The sequence below is a fragment of the Prinia subflava genome, chromosome 12 (genome assembly GCF_021018805.1).
Source record: "Prinia subflava isolate CZ2003 ecotype Zambia chromosome 12, Cam_Psub_1.2, whole genome shotgun sequence".
Classification (NCBI taxonomy): Eukaryota; Metazoa; Chordata; class Aves; order Passeriformes; family Cisticolidae; genus Prinia; species Prinia subflava.
Genome location: NC_086258.1, coordinates 16,644,967 through 16,667,497, shown reverse-complemented (window position 1 = coordinate 16,667,497; position 22,531 = coordinate 16,644,967). Strand labels below are relative to the sequence as shown.

Below are 22,531 nucleotides of genomic sequence, written 5' to 3'. Positions count from 1 at the left end.
ATTTGGTGAAATGCATGCTTCCCTGCAGAAAGAGTCTAGTCCAAAGTGGTGGCATAGTGCAATGTAGTTCAAAAGTTCCGTATGAGGTAAGTCTGGAAGGGTTAATTGGTTTTTGAGTAAAACAGGTGGATGAACAGAACCTCCAGAATCTTAAAAATATTCAGGAGGGGAGGTACAGAATAGGTAAAGGGGAATTTTGGCCATGGCAAAGGTAAGCTCGTATTTCTGGTGCTAGAACTTACTTGTGAAGACTGCCTTGTCCCATGCACCAAAGGATGGAGGGACTTTGAAGATCCTTCTGTTTCCTAATTGTACTCTCTTGAGAATGCCTCAAGCTTAATTTTTTTTCAATGCATTTATGGTATAGCTTAATGGTATAGCATAATATGCCAGATAAGCATGTAAAATGTTTCACATTTCTGTATTTCAGAAGAGAGAGAAGGAAGAGAGAAACTGCAACTCCAAAGATATCTCAGCATCATTTAATGGTGAAGTGCAGCAGGAGGTAAAAAAATAACACCTGGGCAGGTGCTGAGTGAGTATCAAAGTTGCACAGTTACTTAGGCTCCTCCTGTCTTTCCAGGGAGCATCCATGGAAGAGATCTGGAGAGTGGGTCCTGGATGAGGACATGACCTTCAGGATGCCCTTTCCATCACTCACCAAAGCAGCTGAGGAGCTCCTGTTACAGAGCAGGTGTGTGGGGTGAGCAGCCTGGGTGGTGTCTGGGTGGAACAGTCAACAAGAAAGGCAACAGGTGGTAGAAGGAGCTGAAGGTGGAGAAGGATCTGGATCAAAAGGAAATCAGGGTTACTAAAATAGTGCAATATTGAAAAGGTGACTGCTTCTCCCAGAAAACATCAGAGAACATGTTGAGCAGTCGAAATCACTGACAGATAACTGGTGCCATAAAGGCATCTGGTTTTGATAACTTTGCTTTTGAATACCATGATTTGAAGAAACATACATATTATCCTTGTCTGAGATGTGGCTGTACTCTTCTTAAGAATTGTCACATGTTACTTATGACCTAAAAACTGGTTTTAACACCTATAATACCTCCTGCAACAGAGTAAGGCTCAGGCAGTTATGCACAGAACTATTGTGGGTTATGTTGTAGTATGTTTTTCATGCCAGTTTTCCCCTCACTTCCACAAGGGCTCAGTCACAATCTCAAAGCACTCCTAGGAAAAACAGGTTTTTCTCTGTGTTAATGCTAAGCATCTCCTTGTTTGATTTCAGTAGTTCTGTACTGCAATGTGGAGGCATGAACATAGTCTATTCTTCCTTAAGGCCAGATTTTTGGCTCACTGAGGCAGGTATCTTTCAGGGTGGAAAAAACATTAAAAAGTGTTTTGGAATACCAAGAGAGGAGGAAATTGCAAACATTTCCAAGAGCATTTAAGGATGGGAAAACTTCCTGCCTAGCTTAAATTCTAATACTCTGTGTACTGACTTGTGTGTCTGCCATGAACACCATCACATTTGGACTCTGTGTCTAGAAGTATTAGCAGCTTGCAAAGCAGTCAGCTGTCATGCAAAGCCTGCAGTGTGAACCCATTCTATCCACTCTCCCATGAGTGTCTCACATTCTTTTCATCCCTCCCAGTCCCCACAAGCATTTCTGCTTTCCCAAGCTGCCCCACTTCAGTGTTTTCAGCCTTTTCTTTTAACATCACTGCTCACAAGGCCTTGGGACGTGAGGAGGCACCAGACACAATTTGTCTGTCTCTCCTGCAGTGTCAGGACAGAGCAGAGATTCAGAGAACACATTTGTTTCTCAAGGCACTCTCTTACTTTTCTTAGGAAGGCAACAATTGTAGGGTCTTGGGCGTGATATGGGTGGGTGGACAGGGGGTTCACAAGAGCAGTGGTCAAAAGCAGCAAAGTCCAGAGTCAGGCTGTCAGATAGCAACACCCAAATGATGCTAAATTGTTTGCTCTCTTACTTTTTCTTTTTGTTCCTTCCTTCCACTTCTATTTTCTGTCTCTTTCTCCCCTCCTATTCACAAATTTTCTTGCTCCCCATCTCAATATTTTTTCTCAGTCTTGCTTTCTTTCTCATCTTTCTCAGTATCTTCCTCTCTTTGTCTCTTTTGTTTGTAATTTTCTGTTTCACTGTCTTTCTCCATTTTTTTCTCACAGCATCTACCCTCTCCTCTCCTCTCCTCTCCTCTCCTCTCCTCTCCTCTCCTCTCCTCTCCTCTCCTCTCCTCTCCTCTCCTCTCCTCTCCTCTCCTCTCCTCTCCTCTCCTCTCCTCTCCTCTCCTCTCCTCTCCTCTCCTCTCCTCTCCTCTCCTCTCCTCTCCTCTCCTCTCCTCTCCTCTCCTCTCCTCTCCTCTCCTCTCCTCTCCTCTCCTCTCCTCTCCTCTCCCTCCTTTGCTTCTCTCTTCCTTTCTGTCCTTCTCTCCCTGGGCCCCTTATTTTCTGCTGTTGGTGAAGAAAGCCCTTTCTGGTCAAGGCAATGTTGCTGTGGGCTGAGGGCATAGACAATGAGTGCTTGGAGAACTGGAAAGCTGAATTGTTGGCAAGAAACCTCTGTGAGGAACCTGTGTCTTCAGGTCAGAAATACTTTCTCCATGTTGTAGTGCCTTGTAAAGTGTTGATGTTTTTGTGCCCAGCAGACACAGTTGTCCATGCCCAGGCTGTTGAAGGTCAGACAACACCACTGTCCACATGGGGCAGCAGCTCTAGTGGAGCTCATCAGTTGCATCTATTTTAAATCTTCTCTTTCAGATGGTCCTTTATGCCTTTTATGGGCCCATGTTTCTTCCAAGATCAGTTACCTGTGCATCAGCACATTTCAGATCACAGGCAGCCTGACTCCAGAAATAGTGTCTTGATGCAAAATGACTCCTGTCCTCCAGCCAAGGCAGCAAATCAAAAGTGAGGGGAAACTGCTTTTCCTTACTCATCCCTTTCATATTGCACTTTGATTCCAAAAAGTCTCCAGCCATGCTTTCCAGGATGGCTGGAGGCAAGGGCAGCTCAGCACAGTGCAGTGAGTGTGATTTCTCTCCCTCTCCCACCTGTGCACTTGGAATTCTGGCCCAAGGTGGTGTCTCTGAAAGGACCTGCAATGTCACCTTTCATCAGCTGAGCATTTAGTAACAAATCCTCATTACCCCAGGCTGTAATTTCTTCCAGGTGAGAGAGGAGCCCCAAGAGTTTCAGGTCCTTCAAGTGCATCCTGATTCTTTCACAGTCAGAACAGCTTGTTCATTTTGGAGGGTGTTTGGAACATTGTCCCAAGGGAACAGGGGGTTTTGGCATTGATATATGGTCCCCAGAGCTGTTGTGATGTTTGCTAGTCTGTCAGCAGGTTTAAAAAGGTACCCAAGGTATCTTTTCCTTGTTGCCCAGATATCACTGGCACTGATGAAGTTTTCACAGATTCACACATAGAGATGATGTCTCTGAGGAGCATCACTTACAGTGACACAGGAGTCAACACACGGTGTCATCTTTTCCTTAAATATATTTAGCTCCTGCCTAGCAAACTATTCCATATTTGGTTATAACATGGGAGGATGCTATGGGTGTAAACCTCAGTGTGTTTGGGAGGAGGAGGACCTCCCAGTCCTGAAAGCTGTTACTGCAAACACAGACTGCTATGGTCACTGCGAAAGGCTGTGCAGTATCTCCAGCTCTCTTTCCCAGCCATTTCACAGCTCTCTGAAGTACCCCCTGTAAATGTAGAGGTGTAGAAATAGCCAGGAACCTTGAAGGACCTGTAAGCGTCCCTGTAGTCAAAGCCAAGTCTCATTTACCATTCCCAATATCTGCTTGTAGAATCTTGTAGAAAATGTAGTGCCCGGGTCTAGTGAATGGTTATGTGAAGCTGCACTGCTGCTTGCTGTGCAGGGTGCCTCTGAACACCTATTGCAGACAAAGGCAGCTCCTGTGTGAATGTCACTGTGATCTCTCTGCTTCAGGGGGGAGGTACCTGTGCTCTCCTGACTCCCCACCTGCTCAGTGTGCACAGCCCCCCCTGGGGCACTGATGAGAATGGCTGAGAGAGGGAAACATCCTTGCTGCCTTGCTCTTCCTCATGGTCATCTTTTCCTCATTTTTGTCCTGCTCATGCATTATATTCTGTAATGTTACCCCATGTGGGATGAAAAAAAAGGTCAGGGTCTATCAGCTACTCTTTTTCCATCCAGTTTTCTGTTCCCTTATACAACAAAGCTCGTGCATTGCTGCAAAAGGAATTCAGGAAGCACTGCTTGGCAATGTGGAAACACCATGTTTAGTGCTTATCTATATTCTCAGGGTGTCAGAATTGGAGATTTCATTATGGTGTCGTGTTACCAGGGTTGCTCCCAATTCCAGTGTTAGAAAACAAAAACGATTCCCTTTGCCATGTATGCTTGTAAACTACTTGTAAAACATAGAACAACAATTTCTCTTCCTAAAGAACATTATTTATTTAATATTTGGTTCTTTTCTAACTTTAAATCACAATTCCATTGCTGGGAAACACTCTCATGCCTATTACTCTGACTATAGTCGGAGTACTGGAGCTTCTGAATCTTACTCCAGAAAATTCAGGAGTTACTCCTGAATACTAATTATTTGAACACAAACAAACTTAAATAACTGCAGAACTAAAATGTAACTACTGCTTTTTATGCAAAGGAATCTACAGTCTTTAGTCTTAAGACACTGACAAATTTATAAAGCTTAGTTGTAGAAGTGACAGAGGGCTCACATTTTGTGCCACCCTCAGGTCACTTTGCTGCCTCAGGACATTTTCACTCTTCCTCTGCTATTTTCTTGCTGTGAAACTCCCGGCTCTTCACCCGGAGCTTGTTGACCTGTGACTCTGCAATGTCAGCCCGCTCCTCGGCTTCCTCCAGCTCGTGCTGGATCTTGCGGAACTTGGAGAGGTTGACATTGGACAGCTCCTCCTGTGAGGAAAGAGGGAGTCAGGGTTAGCAGGTCAGGGCAGGGCTTTCACTCCTGCTATAAGGGAGCCTTGCAGATCTCCATCCCCCTCCCACCACTGCTCTCACATCCCCTTTTCAGGACCCTACTGGGACAACCTTCACCAGGACTGTGTCACATGTGAGGAGCAACTTCCTAATTTCAATTTGTCATTTCTATACTTTTTCTCCCACTAGTTTGGTGCTCATGTGCCTGGGGGAACATCTGGATGACAAGGTCCCCCTCCTCAACTGATGATTTTGGATATTTTCACAATTTCTGATATTCATGTCCTGGACAACTGTGTTGCACCAATAGGAAGTGATGCTTTTTATTTCCCTAAGCAATACTCACAGCTTCCTCAGCTTGTCTCTTGTAGGATTTCACCTTCATTTGCAGCTTGTCCACCAGATCCTGCAGCCTGAGGACATTCTTCCTGTCTTCCTCAGACTAAAGTAGTTGGCAAACAGGAAAGAGAGTCAATTCTTGGTTCTGCATCACACAAGGCTGACAGTTCCCCTTGGGGATGGGGTGTACAAAGTGTGCCTTGCTGTGAGCAAAGCGTGTCAGAGCAGGAGTGCTCCTGCCTTACCTGGTAGGTCAGTTCCTTCACCCTGCGCTCGTACTTGCGCACTCCCTTCACGGCTTCAGCGCTGCGCTTCTGCTCAGCATCCACCTCCCCTTCCAGCTCCCGCACCTGCAAGGACAAGCCCATCCCTGCAGCCTCCTGACAATGTCTCTGCAGGGACACAGACACAACTCACTCACAACCCCAGCCCTACACACCCTGGCCTCCAGCTTCTGGATCTGCTTCTTCCCTCCCTTCAGTGCCAGCTGCTCGGCCTCTTCCAGACGGTGCTGCAGGTCCTTGACCGTCTGGTCCAGGTTCTTCTTCATCCTCTCCAGGTGGGCACTGGTGTCCTGCTCCTTCTTCAGCTCTTCTGCCATCATGGCCGCCTGAGCAGAGCAAAGGGGCAAAGCCATTTGGGGGCTGGAGATATTTTGGGGAGAGTGCATTCACCATCAGCAACAGCAGGAGTGTCCAACTCACATCTGTGATGGCCTTCTTGGCCTTCTCCTCAGCATTGCGGGCTTCCTGGATGGTGTCCTCCATTTCACCCTGGATCTGGGCAATGTCTGTTTCCAGCTTCTTCTTGGTGTTGATCAGGCTGGTGTTCTATTGAAGGAAAAAAGTATGTTTTTTTCTCCTGTTGCTTCACACCATTTTTAGAAAAATAATATTACCTATTTTTATTTATATATTTGTTACAGTTTTATATGAAGGATACAAATAACTGATAAATGGCAATGGTAGACTGCTGAAGCATAAATGTTATATTACAATTAAAAAAGGAAGAGAGACTTTTTAGTAATTTCCCTTTTCTAAATAGCCTAGGTGTTGTTTGTCTTCAAATCTAGAACTTACCTGAGTGTGGAGGAGCTGAACTCTCTCACTGGCATCCAGAAGCTCCTGTTCAGCCATTTTTCTTGATCTCTCTGTCTGCTCCAGGGCTGCCCGGAGCTCCTCAACTTCAGCCTGCAGCAGGTTTGCCCTGCGCTCCACCATGGCCACCTGCTCCTTCAGGTCCTCCTGTGTCCTAAGAGCATCATCCAAATGGATCTGGGTGTCCTGGAAAGAGAGACACAAGAGGCATATTTTCCCCATCAACTTATTTTCCATTTTCATATTAATATAGAAAAGCTAGAACAGTCGAAGAGAACTATTTGTAGCTGTGCAGGAAACCAGTGATCACCTGGTCTGTAATGCCATACCTTGAGCACTGCCTGGGTGTTTCTCAGGTTCTTCTGTGCCTCTGCAGCCATGCGATTGGCGTGGCTCAGCTGGATCTCCATTTCATTCAGGTCTCCCTCCATCTTCTTCTTCAGCCTCAGGGCTTCATTCCTGCTCCTGATCTCAGCATCCAGGGTGCTCTGCATGGAGTCTACCACTCGCAGGTGGTTTCTCTTCATCTGATCAATCTCCTCATCTTTCTCTGCTATCTTCCTGTCAATCTCAGCCTTCACTTGGTTGAGCTCAAGCTGCAGGCGTAGGATCTTCCCCTCCTCATGTTCCAGGGAGGCCTGAATAAAGTATAAAATCCAGTTAATTATAAAAAATAACAGTGTCATCAACTTTACATGAATTGTTATCTTAAATAATAATGTATCACCAGAGATAATACTCTGAGATTTCAAGAAAGAAGAACAAAAAGCATACCCGTGGATTCATAGATTTTAGGGTGTGGAGAAACCCTGCTTTATATGGCTCCACTCAATTCTCAATGCATAGAGTTACATAAATGTTATCAGAAGTTATCAAACTGTGTTGAAAGTAATCAATTATCATCAGAGGGCTTTACCTCAGCTTCCTCCAGGGAGGCTTGCAGTTCCGATTTCTCCTGCTCAATCTGCTTCTTGACTTTCTCCAGCTCATGAATTGCCTTTCCTCCCTCTGCAATCTGCTCCGTGAGGTCGGAAATCTCCTCTGTGGGAACAAAGACCAATGCCATGGTCAGGCAGAGAGCAGAATGGGAAGGGTCCTGTCCCACCAAGGTGACAGGAATCTCTGCAGATCTGCAGGCACAGCCCCATGAAAAATGGTGATGATGGCTGATACCTCACTGCAAGGCCAGTGAGGAGCAGAGGGCCAGGGACTTACGCTGCAAGTTCTTGTTCTCCCGCTTCATTGTTTCCAGGTGGTCCAAGGACTCCTCATAGGCATTCTTCATCTTGAACAGCTCTGTGCTCAGAGAGCGTGACTCCTTCTGGGAGGCCTCCAGCTCAGCCTGTGTTTCCTCGTACTTCTGCTTCCATTCTGCCAGGATCTGAAGAGAAATGGGGTGTGAGTTGGGCTGTGGCCATCACAGGGGCCCTGCTGTGGCCAGGAGTGCTGATGCTGGAGGCCAAAGGACCTTGTCAAAGTTCTTCTGCTTCTTATCCAGAGCAGCACAGGCAGCATTGGATCTCTCCACATCAATCATCAGGTCCTCCACTTCATTCTGCAGCCTCTGCTTTGTCTTCTCCAGGGAGGCACATTTGGCATTGATAGTCTCAACGTGTTCCTCTGCATCCTGCAGGCGCTGGGCCAGCTTCTTCCTGGGAGGAGAAAAGCACAGTGCCATGCTGGAAATTGCAAAGGCATCAACTCTTTTTCACTTTGGAGGTTTTGATGCAAATGTTTTCCACAATGTTTTTGATTGTCCATGAGTGCATGCAGCCAACAAGATCTATCGCTTCTTTGTCTTATCACTCATGGAAGACTAGGCCTGTCTTAGCCCTTCTACCCCTATGTTTTCCCTTCCAATCTCTCTCTTTTTCCCTCCCTTTCCTCTGTTCCCTTTTTTAATCAAGACAGTATGTCCTGGCCTTCATCCCATTCTTGTCTTAACCCACTCTCAGAGATTCCAGTTTCCCTTGACCAGTTTCAGTCTGCTCCCATCATTTGCCACCCTGCTTCCCCACGTACTTGGCCTCCTCGAGCTCCTCCGTGCGCTGAATCGCGTCCGTCTCGTATTTGGTTCTCCACTGGGCCACTTCACTGTTGGCCTTGGACAGGGCTCGCTGCAGCTCCCCCTTGGCCTCCTGCTCCTCCTCATATTGTTCCCTCAGCAGGTCACAGTCGTGGCGAGCAGACTGCAGGGCGTGGGCCAGGGCATTCTTGGCCTGCAGGAACAAGGGTATTGGATCATGGAACACAAACACCCCAGGAAATCTGACTGAATGTTAAGTGGACACTGGATTATGCTTCTATTCAAACAGACAACCATGCACTTAATGTGGAAAGAAGCTGGGAATGAGAAAAAGGAATTGCAGTTAAACTCTAGGTAAAAGTTGGCGTGACGTGACATTAACCAAATAACATTACATTTTTTTCCATGTCACATCATGGTGGTTCAGTAGTCACATAAGTGTCTGGAACACCTCTGAGATGAGGAAATCACCTTTATCTCTTCCTCCAGATGCCTCTTGAGTTCCTCAATCTGTTGAGTGAAAGCCTGTTTGCCTCTTGACAGCTGAGAAACCAAAGCATCCTTCTCTTCCACCTGGCGTGAATATTCACCTGAGAAAATTTGGAGATACAAAACAGTTGTAATGACCTTGATCATGACACTGAAAACATTTGGAGATGTAAAATTAGATGGTTTGCAGTCCATGCTGAAACTTATGATCCTATTTCAAGTATTTTGCAGTAGATGTGACACAAAGTGTGTTGGAAAGCCCATACGCCCAGGAGAGTAATTTTACAATAACTCTGAGACCTTATTGATCTGCACATGTAGGTGTGGGTGTCTCACCTGCCTCTGTCTGCAGACGAGCTCTTTGAGCATTGAGGTCGTTGATCATGCGCTGATGTTCTTCTTCCTTGGTCTTTAGCTCACTCAGCTGATCTTCCAGGGTGCGGCACATCTTCTCCAGGTTGGCCTGTGTTCCAGCATATGGAAGGTGAGGAGTTAACAATCCAAACTCTAAAGAAGGCCAGGTGCAAGAGGTGTGTTGTATTCCACTGGGCCAATGAGCCTATCAAATATTTGCATACCTTGGCTTTGGAGACAGACTCCATGTTGCTGGCCAGGTCATCGATCTCCATCTTCATCTCACTCTTCTCCTTCTCCAGCTTCTGCTTGACGCGTTGCAGGTTGTCGATCTGCTCGCCCAGCTCAGCCGTGCTGTCCGCGTGCTTCTTGCGCAGGGCGGCAGCCGTGGCTTCGTGCTGCAGCGTGGCCTCTTCCAGGTCACGCCGCATCTTCTGGAACTCTGCCTCGCGCTTCTTGTTCATCTCAACCTGAGCTGCTGTGGCCCCTCCTGCTTCTTCCAGGCGCTCGCTGATCTCCTCCAGCTCCCTGGACAGGTCAGCCCGATGCTTCTCTGCTTTGGCGCGAGATGTTCGCTCGGCCTCAATTTCCTCCTCCAGCTCCTCAATGCGGGCCTGCACAACACCAGGGACCCCTCACACCCCTGCCCTCCTCGGGCCTGAGCCTCAGCAAGGCAGGGGAAGCAACAGAGACTTGCCTGCAGCTCCTTGATCTTCTTCTGAAGTTGCATGCCCAGGGCTTGTTCATCCTCGATCTTGCTCTGGATCTGGCTGATCTCAAAGTCTTTCCTTTGGGCCAAGTGAACCGTGTTAGAGCTCAAAGAAAAAAGACAAGTGCTGCAGCCCAGCACTCAGCTGCCCCAGGGCCACACTTACTTCTTCAGTTTCTCATCCAGCTGCTGCTTATCGTTCTCCAAATCCATGATGCTGTCCTGGGCCAGCTTCAGGTCTCCTTCCAGTTTCCTCTTGGCTCTCTCCAGGTCCATGCGCAGTTTCTTCTCTTGCTCCAGGGACCCTTCCAGCTAAACACAACAACACCATCAGGCCTCTACCAGCCACGTCAGGCTCCATACCTGTCCCCTTCCTGCCCAATGTCTGTCTGCTCACATCGTCCACTTGCTGTTCCAGCTTGGTCTTGGCTTTGGTCAGAGTATTGACTTTGTCCTCCTCTGCCTGCAGGTCATCCAGGGTCTGCTGATGGGCCTCTTGGAGGGCCTTCTTCTCTTTAGTCAGCTTGGCAATGGTCTCGTCCAGGGCTGCCATCTCCTCAGTCAGGTTTTTCACCTTAAGACAAGAAAGGAAGCAAATGTAAATCAAGGAATTAGATATGGAAGTTCTGTAATAGCACACAGCCCATTTTCTGGAGTGCTTGTGACAGGTTCTGCCTCATACCTTGTTTTCGGTGGCATGTTTCTCCTTCTCCACCTTGGCCAGTGTTAGCTCAAGGTCATCAATATCTTTCTTCAGCTCTGAACATTCATCTTCCAGTTTCCTCTTCTTGGCTGTCAGCTCAGCATTAATTTCCTCTTCATCCTCAGCCCTTTCAGTCACCTCCTTAATTTTGGCTTCCAGCTGAATTTTGGTTTTGATGAGCTGGTCACATCTTTCCTCAGCATCAGCCAAGCTATCTGCTTCCTGGTGGGTAGAAAAAGATTATATTTGTTTATAATATTAGAAAGTTTCTCTTATTTGTCTTTTTGCCTATCCACTCAAACAGCTTTACAATGTTGGCAGCTTTTCTGCCTGGGAAATAGATATGCAAGTTCTCAGTTGTAACATTCAAATTTTTTTGTATGTTTTTTACTCTTTCAAAAATATCTCTCAGAGTTTGAAATTGTGGTAATATTAAATGGAGTAGGGGGTGAGGGTACAATCCTGTCCTGGATATCTATAGATGGCATCTTCCTCAGAAAAGCAGGAGCCTTTACACCCACTTGATGTCCCTTGCTTCTTTTCCTGTCTATCAGGGAGCACAGCATACTACGTAAGACACTACTTTCTAAGCTTCCTTTTTAATATAATGGACACCTGACCTTCTGCCCGAGACAGAGTGGTCGGAACAACTAGGTGCCTTTTCTGAGTGGGAAATAAATGGTGATACTCACAGCCTGCACTTGGAGCTGCAGGTCATTTTTCTCCTTCAGTAAGGAAACCATTTTCTCCTCCAGCTCCTTCCGCTTTGCCTCAGACTTTGCAAGCTCTTCCTTGGTTTTCTCAAACTCCTCCTTCATGTTGGCCATCTCCTTCTCAGACTCTGCACTCTTCAGCAAGGGCTTGATCTTGAAGAACAGCTTCATCCATGGCCAGTGTTTGACATTCATGAATGAACGAATGTTGTACTGGATGCAGAAGATGGATTCCCTGAGGCATAATTAAAACATATAATGAATATTCTCAGTCTGATAAATATCAACACTTTCCCCCAAGCAAAGTGCCTTTAACTGAAGAAGAGGAAGGTGTACCTCCGCTCCACCATTCTCTGGTACTCCACCCTCATCAGGAAGCCCCTGCACAAGGCTTGAGTGCGGGTGATGAGCTGTGCCAGCTTCTCATCCCGCATCTCCTCCAGCAGCCCTATCAGCCCAGCTTTGAAGAACACCTGGAGAGAAGGAATGTTGCAGCACATCACTGCCAGGCAGAGCAAAGCCCAGGCAGGCAGTGAATGGAGGGGGTTGTACCTTGGTGTGTCCAAATCTGTACTGAGTGTGATCCACATCGATTGACCCAAGGAGCTTCTCAGAAGCCTTCTTGCTATCGATGAACTGTCCCTCAGGGATGGCACTGGCATTGAGCACCTTGTATCTGTGGAATCAGAGGAAGATAAGAATGTTTTTTTTCCAAGCAACACACAGTAGTCACTAAAGACCATGGACCCATAAGTGAACCAACACTGCTTTTAATGATGCTGACAAGCACCATGCTCTCACCTCTGTTTGAAGTCAGCGTAGAGGACTCTGCTGGGGAACCCCTTCCTGCAGATCCTGATCCCTTCCAGCACGCCGTTACAGCGCAGCTGGTGCAGCACCAGCTCGTGCTCCATGGCACCTGGCAATGCAGAGCACAAAGGAATGGCACAGATTGAAGGCAGGGATGAACGGGTGTATCAGAGCCAGGATCTTTCCGCTTGAGCATCTTACCAGGTGTTTTAGTCTCATTGGGGATGATGCAGCGCACAAAATGGGGGTGAGTGCTCCGCAGATTGGTCATCAGCTTGTTGAGATTCTCCTGTGGGATCATGATTCATTGTGCATTTATAAGTAAAGTGGAAAAAGTAACCCTTTGCATTCTTTGAATTTAACATGAAAGATCCATCAATGGATATAGACTAGGCTGAAAATTGTCAGCTAATAATGCCTCAATCAGTTTCTCAATTCCTCCTGAATCTCAGCATCAAAAATCACCTTGTAGGATAAGAAAAAACTTACCATCAACCTTATGAAGGATAGAAAGTGGGCATGTTTTATGACAAAATTTACGTTAATTGTAAGTTTAGGTTTTTAGAGTGCCGTTTTTCATTCCATAAGATTTTTGTTTCCAATGGTCGTCTAAAGAAAAGTTATACTTCGAAATTTTTGTTGGTTGGTTGGCTAGTTGGTTTCTTGCTTGGTTGGTTAATTGTTGGGTATTTTTTGGTTTTTTTTCTGTGTCTGAGCCAGCTAAAAATGCAGAATAATTCTCTGCATATATGAAAAGAAAAGGTGTTTACGTACCCTGAAAAGAGCTGAGACAGTCTGGAAAGAAGAACCCTTCTTCTTGGCTCCCTTCTTGCCGCCGCCACCACCACCACCACTAGCCTCTGATAAAGTAAAGACAATGAAACATGTGTTCCTTTGGGGACATCAAAGAGATGATATTTCAGAGAACTCACCTGCCTCTCCTCCAGCAGAGGCAAAGAGTAAAGCCAGGGTCTTCACAGATGATTTCTGGTACAGCCCAATGACAGTTTCATTCAGAGGGTCCTTGTTCTTCTCCAGCCAGCCAGTGATGTTGTAGTCCACTGTTCCAGCGTAGTGCACCAGGGAGAAGTGAGCTTCAGCCTTGCCCTTGCCAGGCTTGGGCTTCTGGAAGTTGTTGGACTTGCCCAGGTGCTGGTCATAGAGCTTGTTCTTGAAAGAGGTGTCAGTTGCCTTGGGGAACATGCACTCCTCTTCCAGGATGGAGAAGATGCCCATGGGCTGGGAGAAGCACAAGCAAGGAGGCAGGACAAGATGAAAAGGCAGAAAGACTCAGAGATAAATTAACTTCCTGAGTGGGATGATATTACTGTTTGCAGGGATTGTTCTGCTCAGCAAATCATAAAATACTACAAACTGATTTATCTCTAGTAACATATTTACCATTTCAAGCTTAATTTAAAAAGATACAGAAAATGAATGCATTTCTGAAAATACCTCACATTGTGAATTACAGAAATACCTTCTCAATGAGCTCAATGCAGGCAGCCAGGTCCATGCCAAAGTCAATGAACTCCCATTCAATGCCCTCCTTCTTGTACTCCTCCTGCTCCAGCACGAACATGTGGTGGTTAAAGAACTGTTGCAGTTTCTCATTGGTGAAGTTGATGCACAGCTGCTCCAGGCTGTTGAACTGCAGAAGGCAAAGACAAGGTTTACTCATTTTCAAGACAAAGAGCTGCCTGTAGAGCTTTCTCCTTCACACTCAGAATCCCATCTCAGAATCCTATGCAGGGATGCCAAATTAAGACAAAGGGTTTAATTTTACAACCTCCAATTATCTATTTTTAAAAAGGTTGCTTTATTTGATTGTAGGGGATCTATGACTTATTTCTAAATTGAATTTCTTATTTTTTGTTAGTCCCATCAAGGTTCAATTTACTCCTTTCTCTTAATTTATATTAAATTTTCCCATTGCCCTTATAAAAACATTAAACGTTCCCAGTGTTTGCCAGCTCTGAACTGGACTCAGATACCCTCCATAAATATCTACAGAACTGCTCAGTCTGAACTGGAACAGCCAATGTTACCTTCTTGTTGGGATCACCCTTTGGCTCTTAAGAAGAAAAGTATATATATACTGGTCTCTTTTCCCAAAGACTTGGTTAACTTCTGTGTGAGATTGAAGTCTACCTTTCTCTTCCTCTACTCTATAATATTCTATCTTGAGTATTTCTGTCCTTTTTTCCTTTGGAGTGTTTTGAATATTAAGTTCAAATTATTGAAAAACTGTGACATTTGTGTTAATTATATAAAAAGCAGATGCTTCTTCCTTGTGTGCATTATAAAGATATTATATAAAGATCCACTGAAGTTCAATGGAAAAAGCACTGACATATAGAAAGAAGGAAAATATTTCCAGAAAATAACAAGTAAATGTTTTTCAAAAAATGAACTACTAATTTGAATATACAACTGAGTATAATGTTTAAGAAAAAAAAATCAGCATAAATCTCCAATTTCTCTTGGCACCGAATTGCCTATACAAGATCTGACTATGATTTCTGTGGTGCTTACATCAAAGATCTCGAAGCCAGCAATGTCCAGGACACCAATGAAGTACTGCCTGGGCTGCTTCGTGTCCAGTTGCTCGTTGATGCGAACAACCATCCACAGGAACATCTTCTCATAGACAGCTTTTGCCAGGGCACCCACTGAATTGTACACCTAAATCAAAGCAGAATGGAGAAGAAGAAAAATAGTACCCAAAGGAAGAGAGTAAATCAAGTCAGAGATTCCCAGTCAAGTTGTTACCTGCTGCACAGTTTGGCCCTTGGTCACGTATTCATTCCCCACCTTGACTCGGGGGTAGCAGAGGGCCTTGAGCAGGTCTGCTGAGTTCAGACCCATCAGGTAGGCAGCCTTGTCAGCAACTAAACACAAAGAGAGAGGGAGGAAGTGACAGAAGAGGAGTGATAACTAAAAAATTATATCCTCTAAGATGTAGTTGTTGGTCTCAGCACTGAAATTTTGTGATATCATGAAGGGAAATTTAGAAGCATGAAGAGTCTGGAAGCTGAGATTTATGTATTTGTGAAAGTAAACAGAAAGAAAATAGATGATTGCCAACTTCCAGCTACATAACTCTGTCTGTTATTAGCAGTTCTACAAGGTTTCAATACCTTCGGTGCCATCAGGCTCTGCCTGCTCCTCTCGTTGCTTCTGCTTGAACTTCAGGTTCCCATAGTGCATGACAGCCCCTGTCAGCTTGTAGATGGCTGTTCTCTCATCAGCAGTGAAACCCAGGATGTCAATGGCACTCTGGCAACAGAATCAGTCAAATAAACCTCTGGATAATTACAAGGAAGTTTCACCACACCAATATGCTCTGTGACACTTACATCTGTGGCCATCAGCTCCTCCTGGTCGTTGATGCTGGCAACAGTGATCTCCCCTTGACTCACAAACTGGTAGTCATATGGGTTGGTGGTGATGAGGAGCATGTCTGGAAAGAGGAATAAGACGTATCTGGGTGTGAGGATGAAGATAAATATTAAATACATTCAGATTTTATTACAATTTATAATACTTCATACCAATTAGCTCCGGTTTCTTGTTGGACATGATCTGATAAAAGATGTGGTAGCTCCTTTCCGCCTTGAGCTGGAAAGTGACTCTGGACTTCTCCAGCAGATCTGGCAAGGACGGCAGGACAGAGTCAGGCCTGAGAAAGGACACTGAGGTGGAAAGGGAGGAAGGAATGGGATCAGGTCAGGTGGTCTCTTACATGTTTCAATGTCCGCAGAAGCCAGTTTGCCTGTGGCCCCAAAGTGGATTCGAATGAATTTGCCCTTTTAGAGGGGAAAGAAAAAAAGACATTTTGAAATCTCACCATGACTGTAAGCATGTGACCTTACATTTTACACAGAGGATAGGCTTCAAAGTTAGAAGTTGTTCTGCTTTTAATTTTTCTTTAACAAAGCAAAACAGGACAAAATTAAATTCAGGAACTTCTCTATACTGCCAGCACTAGTGGATAAATCTGAGCTTTATTATCCATTACTATTTAATGGATAACCATGAATGCACATGAATGAAAAGACCACTAATAGCACATTCTATTCGGTCACTTTTGTTGCAATTTTGTTGCAATTCAAACATGGATAAAGTGAAAGCCATTTCCTAATCAGAAAGCATGCCGTGATGACAGATTTTCATGGCCTAAAAATTAAATTTTTGGTCTTATGGAAAACAGAAGTCAGCTGTTACTGTCTGAGTTGTAGAGATAGAGGCAACACACCCAAAACAAGGAACTTTAGCCTGAAATTGTGGTATGGCACTGTGGTTTTTCAAGGAAAGTCCCAGTTAAACTAATAGAAATTAAGAATGGCTTTTTGCATTAAAATGATCGAAAGAACATTCCATAGAGTAGTTGGTTTTCTGGTAAGATGTACTGAAGGAAACCTCTCCATAACCGTTTCTAGACAACATATATCAAGGTCTGAACAGTCAGATTAATACATCTGCCCAATTTTGTGCCTAAAACCCAGAGATTCATATTTTTGCCAGTCTGATGAAGACCAGAAAAAAATTTCCATCCAGCAATTTCTATCCTGTATGACTCATCTTCTCTTCTTCTGTATTACATCAATTTCTACAAAATTGTGTCTTCAGTCAATATGATAGACACTAAGAATATGTGTATATATATTTGTAGATAGATAATAATATAGTTATTAAAACTTATTTAAATTATCCCCCTTTGTATGCTGTATTGTACTTCTAAGGATGTATTTTTAATTAGATAGTCTACTTTAATTGGCAAAAATACGTGGAAAATCTTATTTTAATTAATACAGTCATCTGACTTTGACACTTCAGACATGACAGCATGTTCTGACATCCTTGTTCCCATATAAATGACAACTTCTCTAGTCAAAAACTCACAAAGCGTGAGGAGTTGTCGTTCCTCACGGTCTTGGCGTTTCCAAAGGCCTCCAGCAGAGGGTTGGCACTGATGATTTGATCCTCAAGCGTTCCCTGCAGGGTGATGAGTATTCAGTGACTGTGTTTAGTTGACAGGGCAATGACAGGCCAAGCATTCAGTCTGTTCTTCCTGACTCACCTGCATTTTGCCGGATGACTTCTCCTCCTTTTTCTTCTCTCCGCTGGCTGCAATTGTTGCAAAGTACTGGATGACACGCTTGGTGTTCACAGTCTTCCCGGCCCCGGATTCTCCGCTGCCAAAGCCAAGGGAGAAGCAGAGGGAGCGTGGTCAGGCAGGAGGGCCCCTGGCACCGGGCAGCCCCGCAGGGACCCGCGCAGGGGGTGTACGTACGTGATCAGGATGGACTGGTTCTCCCGATCTGGGAACAAGGCAGAAACACAGCACTCAAAACTCAGTCAACAACAGAGAAAAAATGAAACATAGTAAGCCTAAGTAAGTTTAATCTTTGGCCTGATGTCAGCTTGACTTAAACAAGCAAGCCTCCAAAGCTCAGCACTGAGTGCAGAGGTGTCTTTCATTTAAAACAGTAGAAACAATGCTATGAAGATAGTAAACCCCACAACAGCTGTGTGTGTCAGAACCAAGAAAGCTTTGAAAAAGCCTCTTCCCTTTGCTGAGACAGAGTATCCCTGGAGAGAAATGAATGCTCCAGTGCCTCTGAGACAGAGAGAGCCACTCACCAGTCAGCATGAACTGATAGGCGTTGTCAGAGATGGAGAAGATGTGTGGAGGGGCCTCCTGGCGCTTCTTGCCTCGGTAGGCCAACACCACCTCGGGGTTGTACACCGGCAGCCACTTGTAGGGGTTGACAGTGACGCAGAAGAGACCCGAGTAGGTCTGTGGAGAAGGGACACAGCACGTTGGCTTCCCCTGGGCCTGGCCCAGCAGCTCCTGAGGCTGCCCAGAGGAAGCTGCTGCTGCCACTTACGTAGATCATCCAGGCTGCGTAACGCTCTTTGAGGTTGTACAGCACAGCGGGTTCGTGCAGGTGGGTCATCATGGCCATGTCCTCGATTTTGTCATACTTGGGAGGGTTCATGGAGAAGATTTGATCTTCCTTCACGGTCAGGGTCTGCCAAGGAAACAAAAGATCCACATGTGTCACTGAAAAGCTCAAGTGTTGGGATCAAATGTTTTCCTTCAGCCTTGTTTTCACTCACCTCTCCCCCTTCAGTCTTGACAGTGACTTTGCCTGATTCCCTGCTCGTGACTGTCCCTTTCACAAAGGATTCCTTTGCATGTACCACGAAGACAGATGACTTGGCATCAAAAGGTTTGTTCTGGGCTTCAATTCTCTCCTTCTCTGATTTTCGGAGGTAAGGAGCTGCCTCCCCAAAGATGGCCATCTCGGCGTCTGACGACATGGCTGCACTCTATGGGGGGGCTTGCCAGAGCAGAGAACACTGTGGAAGAGCAGATTTGTTACCCAAATGAGCCAATGCTTTTTGTTGTCACACTCTTTATGGATAGATCCTAACAGCGTAATAGGAAGTGTGATTTGCGAAGAATCTTGAGTAGTTCTTTGGTTCACCTTTCTGTGCAACCAGGACAAATGTTGGATGCAGTTTCTCACAGCTTTTTCCAGTGGAGTTTTTATTACGCCCAAGAATGGATATTTATCAGTCCCCTTGCATCCCAGTTTAATGTCTGATGATCCTGATGGTGATTATTTCCCTTATTTATTGCCTAATCAAAATTTATGTGGCTGAAACCTGTGGTTTTTATCCCTCAGCCTTTCACTCTGCCCATTTGAGAAGAGTCTGACTCTTTCTATGGTATAACCATCTTTTTGTTGCAGATAACACTAAGATATCCACTTTTTAATTTCATGCCCAGTGTGGATAAACCTCACCATTGCAGGCTCTTCTTATACATAATTTTCTCCTGCTTATCTTGGAATATCTCCACTGGATTAATTCCAGAATGTCACTGTCTGGTCACCAGAAAGCGCCAAACTGCACATGGTGCTGCAGATATGGGAGCTGAATACAGGGAAAGAATCACTTGTCTTTACCTGCTGCCCATGCTGTTATGAGTGTCTGACAATGTGCTGCTGACCTTCCTTTTCCCAAATGCACACTGTGACACTTGCACCAGAATTCATTACCCTTTTCTGCAAAGTTGCTTTCCAGCCAAAATGAAATACCACTCTGTTGCATGGGAATATTCTTTCTCACATGCAGGATTTTACATTGCCTTTTCTAAAATTTGTGACATTTTTATCAGCTTTGGGATGAAGTCCTATGAAGATCCTCTCCAAGGTAACATTGCTCTGTAGCATAATTTCAGATCGCTGTTTGTTGTCATCTACAGTTCCTGAGGATGCATCCCATGCACCATTTGTGTTGCTAATGGTCCAGAAGATGTTCTGAGGACTATCTAGGGCATAATGTTTTACTCTTTTGCTGATGCTCTGAATCATTCACTAGAGTTGTTTGCTTCTCATCCCAAATGATTTAAGTACTATGTGAGCAACTGCCGTGTAAGGACAAATAATTCATCAGGTTAAAATAATGTACAACCAACTGTTTCTTCTTACGTTGTTTGTGGAAATACCTATAGGCAAAGCTAGAAACCTCAGTTGAAGAATTGATAAATCAAAGACACATATCTAAATGCAGTACTGGATTTCCAAAGAGATACACGTGGTCAGTAATAGAAAGAATTCCAAGGAAGTTAGACAAACAGGCAGCTTGATAAGATGTCATAATTTTTAGTTAGGTAAATAACAAAAATGTTAACAAACATTTGCAGCTGCTCCTAGTAGCATGCAGATTCTCCATTTTACTCAGTCCTCTTTCAGAGGAAGAGGACCAGTACCTCCCTCTTTTTGTTGTTTGGTTAGTTGGATAGTTATTTTTGCATTTTTATCAAGTTTACTAGTAGGAGGCATACATGCATATTATAACCCTGAAGTACCATTTGGAAAGCATTTTCATAACATTTACTAGCCAGTTTCATATGCAGTAATAATTACAAGTTACAAGTCTGTAAGGTTTTGCAGTGTTCTGTTCTGTTGGCTATCTCTGTCTGTCTGGACTTCATGCCAGAGCAGATCATTTACCTCACTGTTCCATAATTAAACACAAGGAATCCCCAAGAAGCATTTCCTGGCATTACATAGTGGCTGGTGTCTTCAAGCACAGCCACTGAGGAAATCTTGCTAGCTGTGAGCAGCCTGCCCAACCATCAGCATGCTTCATTTGTCACAGCAGAGCAGTGGCAAGGAACACATGGGCATACAGCAACAGCCTACAAAATTTAGCAGTAATTTGTCACCAAGAAGAAATCTGTTCTGCAGAAATCTTCCACCTTTTTGTGCCCCTTAAATGCAAGCAAATGTGGCTCTTACCTCTTCTGCTACGAGAAGATGCCTTGCAGGCTGGGAGGTGATCAGTGCTGCAAAGCAGAAACAGCAGATCTCTCATTATTGCTGCACAGAATTCCACAGACAGGTCACAGAGTGAAAATACCAACGTGCTTTATCATACAGATGTCAAATCCTTCTAGGTACATGTCCAAACATCAGGACAGCAGGGCTGAAGTGGGACTGCAGGGACACTGCCCCTTTCTGCCAGCACAGACGTGCACTTACCATGAAGTTTCCTCTGCAGGCAGAACAGCCCAGATTCAAGGACTCTTTTATAGGGTCTGGTCAGCGCATGCTGCAGATGCCTCCTCTTTCTTTGGGCAAAGCATTTTTGGCAAACCTTGTTTCTGGCAAAGCATTGTCTGGCAAACTGAATGAACTGAAATCTGGAAAGTGATGTTACTAGATATAATTAGAAAATTTTGGTCTGTTCCTAGCTATGTGAATAAATCGCCTATAAATAATATGAGAAGATTCCTAAGGAGGGAAATACAGCTAATGATGACTAGAGGAATGAGGGTAACCACTAATAACTGTAAGGCCATGGATGCTCCATGAATCTGAGCTAAGGGAGCAAGGGACAACCATTCCCTGGGCAAGCACAGTGACATTTGGATGCATACTTCAACTTTTTCTGAGGACATCATATGTCTGATGACAGTCATCCTTTCACAGAGCTCTCTACTTACAGAGATGGATATGATACGTGGATTTCACTGTTGTCTGCATTGCTTACCTTAGTCAGATTATTACATATCACTCTGTTTCACTTCTGTCAGTTGTAACATAATATAGCACACTCAGGGAGAATAGCCACCTTGAACCATTCTAAGTACTGTTTAAGTTGTATTCTATCACTGGATATAAATATATAAATATTATATAAATATATAATATATAAATATTTTCTATAAATATAAAATAACATTCATTTGCATATTTTCTGATATTCTGGAAATCCTGAGGTTAGAGATTCATAGAAGGATGAGTGGGTTCAAGAGTGCTAGACTTTTGCTCCTTTGACACTATTAATTGAAGACCAGTTTTAGGTTTTGGCATCCAAAAAGCTCTCCGACAATAATATTTATAGTTTAAACAAATTAATTGATAAAGTCTTTACTTTGGTGGTACTTATTTCCTTGTAAATCCTTATTTCTTCCCTAAATAAATACATTTCTAAATAACATGGCAAATAGTACTAACATAACCTGAAGGCTGCAGGAAAGCAAATGGCACTCCTGATTTCAAGGTGGGCAAGTAAAATAAGCAGAAAAGGTCTTGTCTCTGTGTGAGCTCTGCACAGCAACTCTCTATTATTAACCCTGAGTTCAGCACAAACCCAAAACACACCCACACCAGCCACTCTGAAGAAAATTAACTCAACCTCAACCAAAACCAGCACAGTCTCCTTTGAGTAAACTCAGGTATTGTTAAAACAACTGTGAGTCTACTGAGTGGAAAAAGGAGATTTTGTTCTCCCTGTTCTTCCCCCTGCTCTTCACTTTTCTTGAGTCCTGGAAGGGAGGTGTTGGAGAGAAGTGAGATGTCCTACTGCATGCAGACCAAATTTGCCATTTCAGCACACCTCATCTTGAGGAAGTGTTTCTTTGGATTCAACACAAGTTTCAGTCTTTACAAACCTCTGCCACCACCAGCTTTAAACAGCTCAGTGAGGTTGAAAGGTCAAGTCAAGTTCATTTGTCACACCATCCATTGACATGACAAGTATTCAGAGGATTTTTTCTAAAATGACTGGAAAAGGAAAAAAAAAGTGTAACATTTATCACTTAAAACTGATTCATTAATTGCAATGTTTCTTTTCATCTTACAGTTCTGTTAAGTGAAGGAGTTAAATTAAATGTTTAAGAGGACTCTGCACTGTTACTATATTGAAATGTAATTACCACTGCTTCTTCCTGTTTCCACACTTGAAGAATTCAATTGAGTACAGTGGGATAGTGCTGGGGCAGCACTGACTTACCATGTCTATAAAATGCACCTAGGAAAAGGGTGCCTAAATAGT

The 22,531-nt window shown here is 44.4% G+C and overlaps 1 protein-coding gene across 1 annotated transcript; it reads right to left on the bottom strand.

Moving 5' to 3' along the window:
• Positions 1-4,480: 4,480 nt before the first annotated feature.
• Positions 4,481-18,502, bottom strand: LOC134557333 (myosin heavy chain, skeletal muscle, adult-like). The gene is made up of 38 exons (XM_063410261.1): positions 18,299-18,502; positions 18,067-18,210; positions 17,819-17,975; positions 17,469-17,496; positions 17,256-17,370; positions 17,078-17,170; positions 15,918-15,981; positions 15,727-15,825; positions 15,532-15,635; positions 15,313-15,451; positions 14,945-15,063; positions 14,708-14,857; positions 13,653-13,823; positions 13,105-13,411; positions 12,947-13,032; positions 12,374-12,461; positions 12,164-12,281; positions 11,915-12,038; positions 11,699-11,835; positions 11,342-11,597; positions 10,629-10,871; positions 10,344-10,520; positions 10,113-10,258; positions 9,935-10,025; positions 9,462-9,851; positions 9,220-9,346; positions 8,866-8,984; positions 8,391-8,587; positions 7,837-8,020; positions 7,584-7,749; positions 7,285-7,409; positions 6,698-7,006; positions 6,351-6,554; positions 5,976-6,101; positions 5,711-5,881; positions 5,517-5,621; positions 5,279-5,374; positions 4,481-4,908 (listed from the first exon to the last, which is right to left on the bottom strand). The coding sequence occupies exons 1-38, from the start codon at positions 18,500-18,502 to the stop codon at positions 4,753-4,755; spliced, it is 5,835 nt and encodes a 1,944-aa protein (XP_063266331.1). The 3' UTR covers positions 4,481-4,752.
• Positions 18,503-22,531: the final 4,029 nt, after the last annotated feature.

What these genes read in the sequence shown, in the direction of transcription:
- LOC134557333 (XM_063410261.1), bottom strand. Translation starts at nt 18,502, where the DNA reads ATGTCGTCAGACGCCGAGATGGCCATCTTTGGGGAGGCAGCTCCTTAC. An exon ending in CTGGCTTCGAGATCTTTGAT is followed by an intron (nt 13,824 to 14,707) that starts GTAAGCACCACA and finishes TGCCTTCTGCAG; the next exon opens with TTCAACAGCCTGGAGCAGCT. An exon ending in TTCAGCTCCTCCACACTCAG is followed by an intron (nt 6,102 to 6,350) that starts GTAAGTTCTAGA and finishes TTCCTTCAATAG; the next exon opens with AACACCAGCCTGATCAACAC.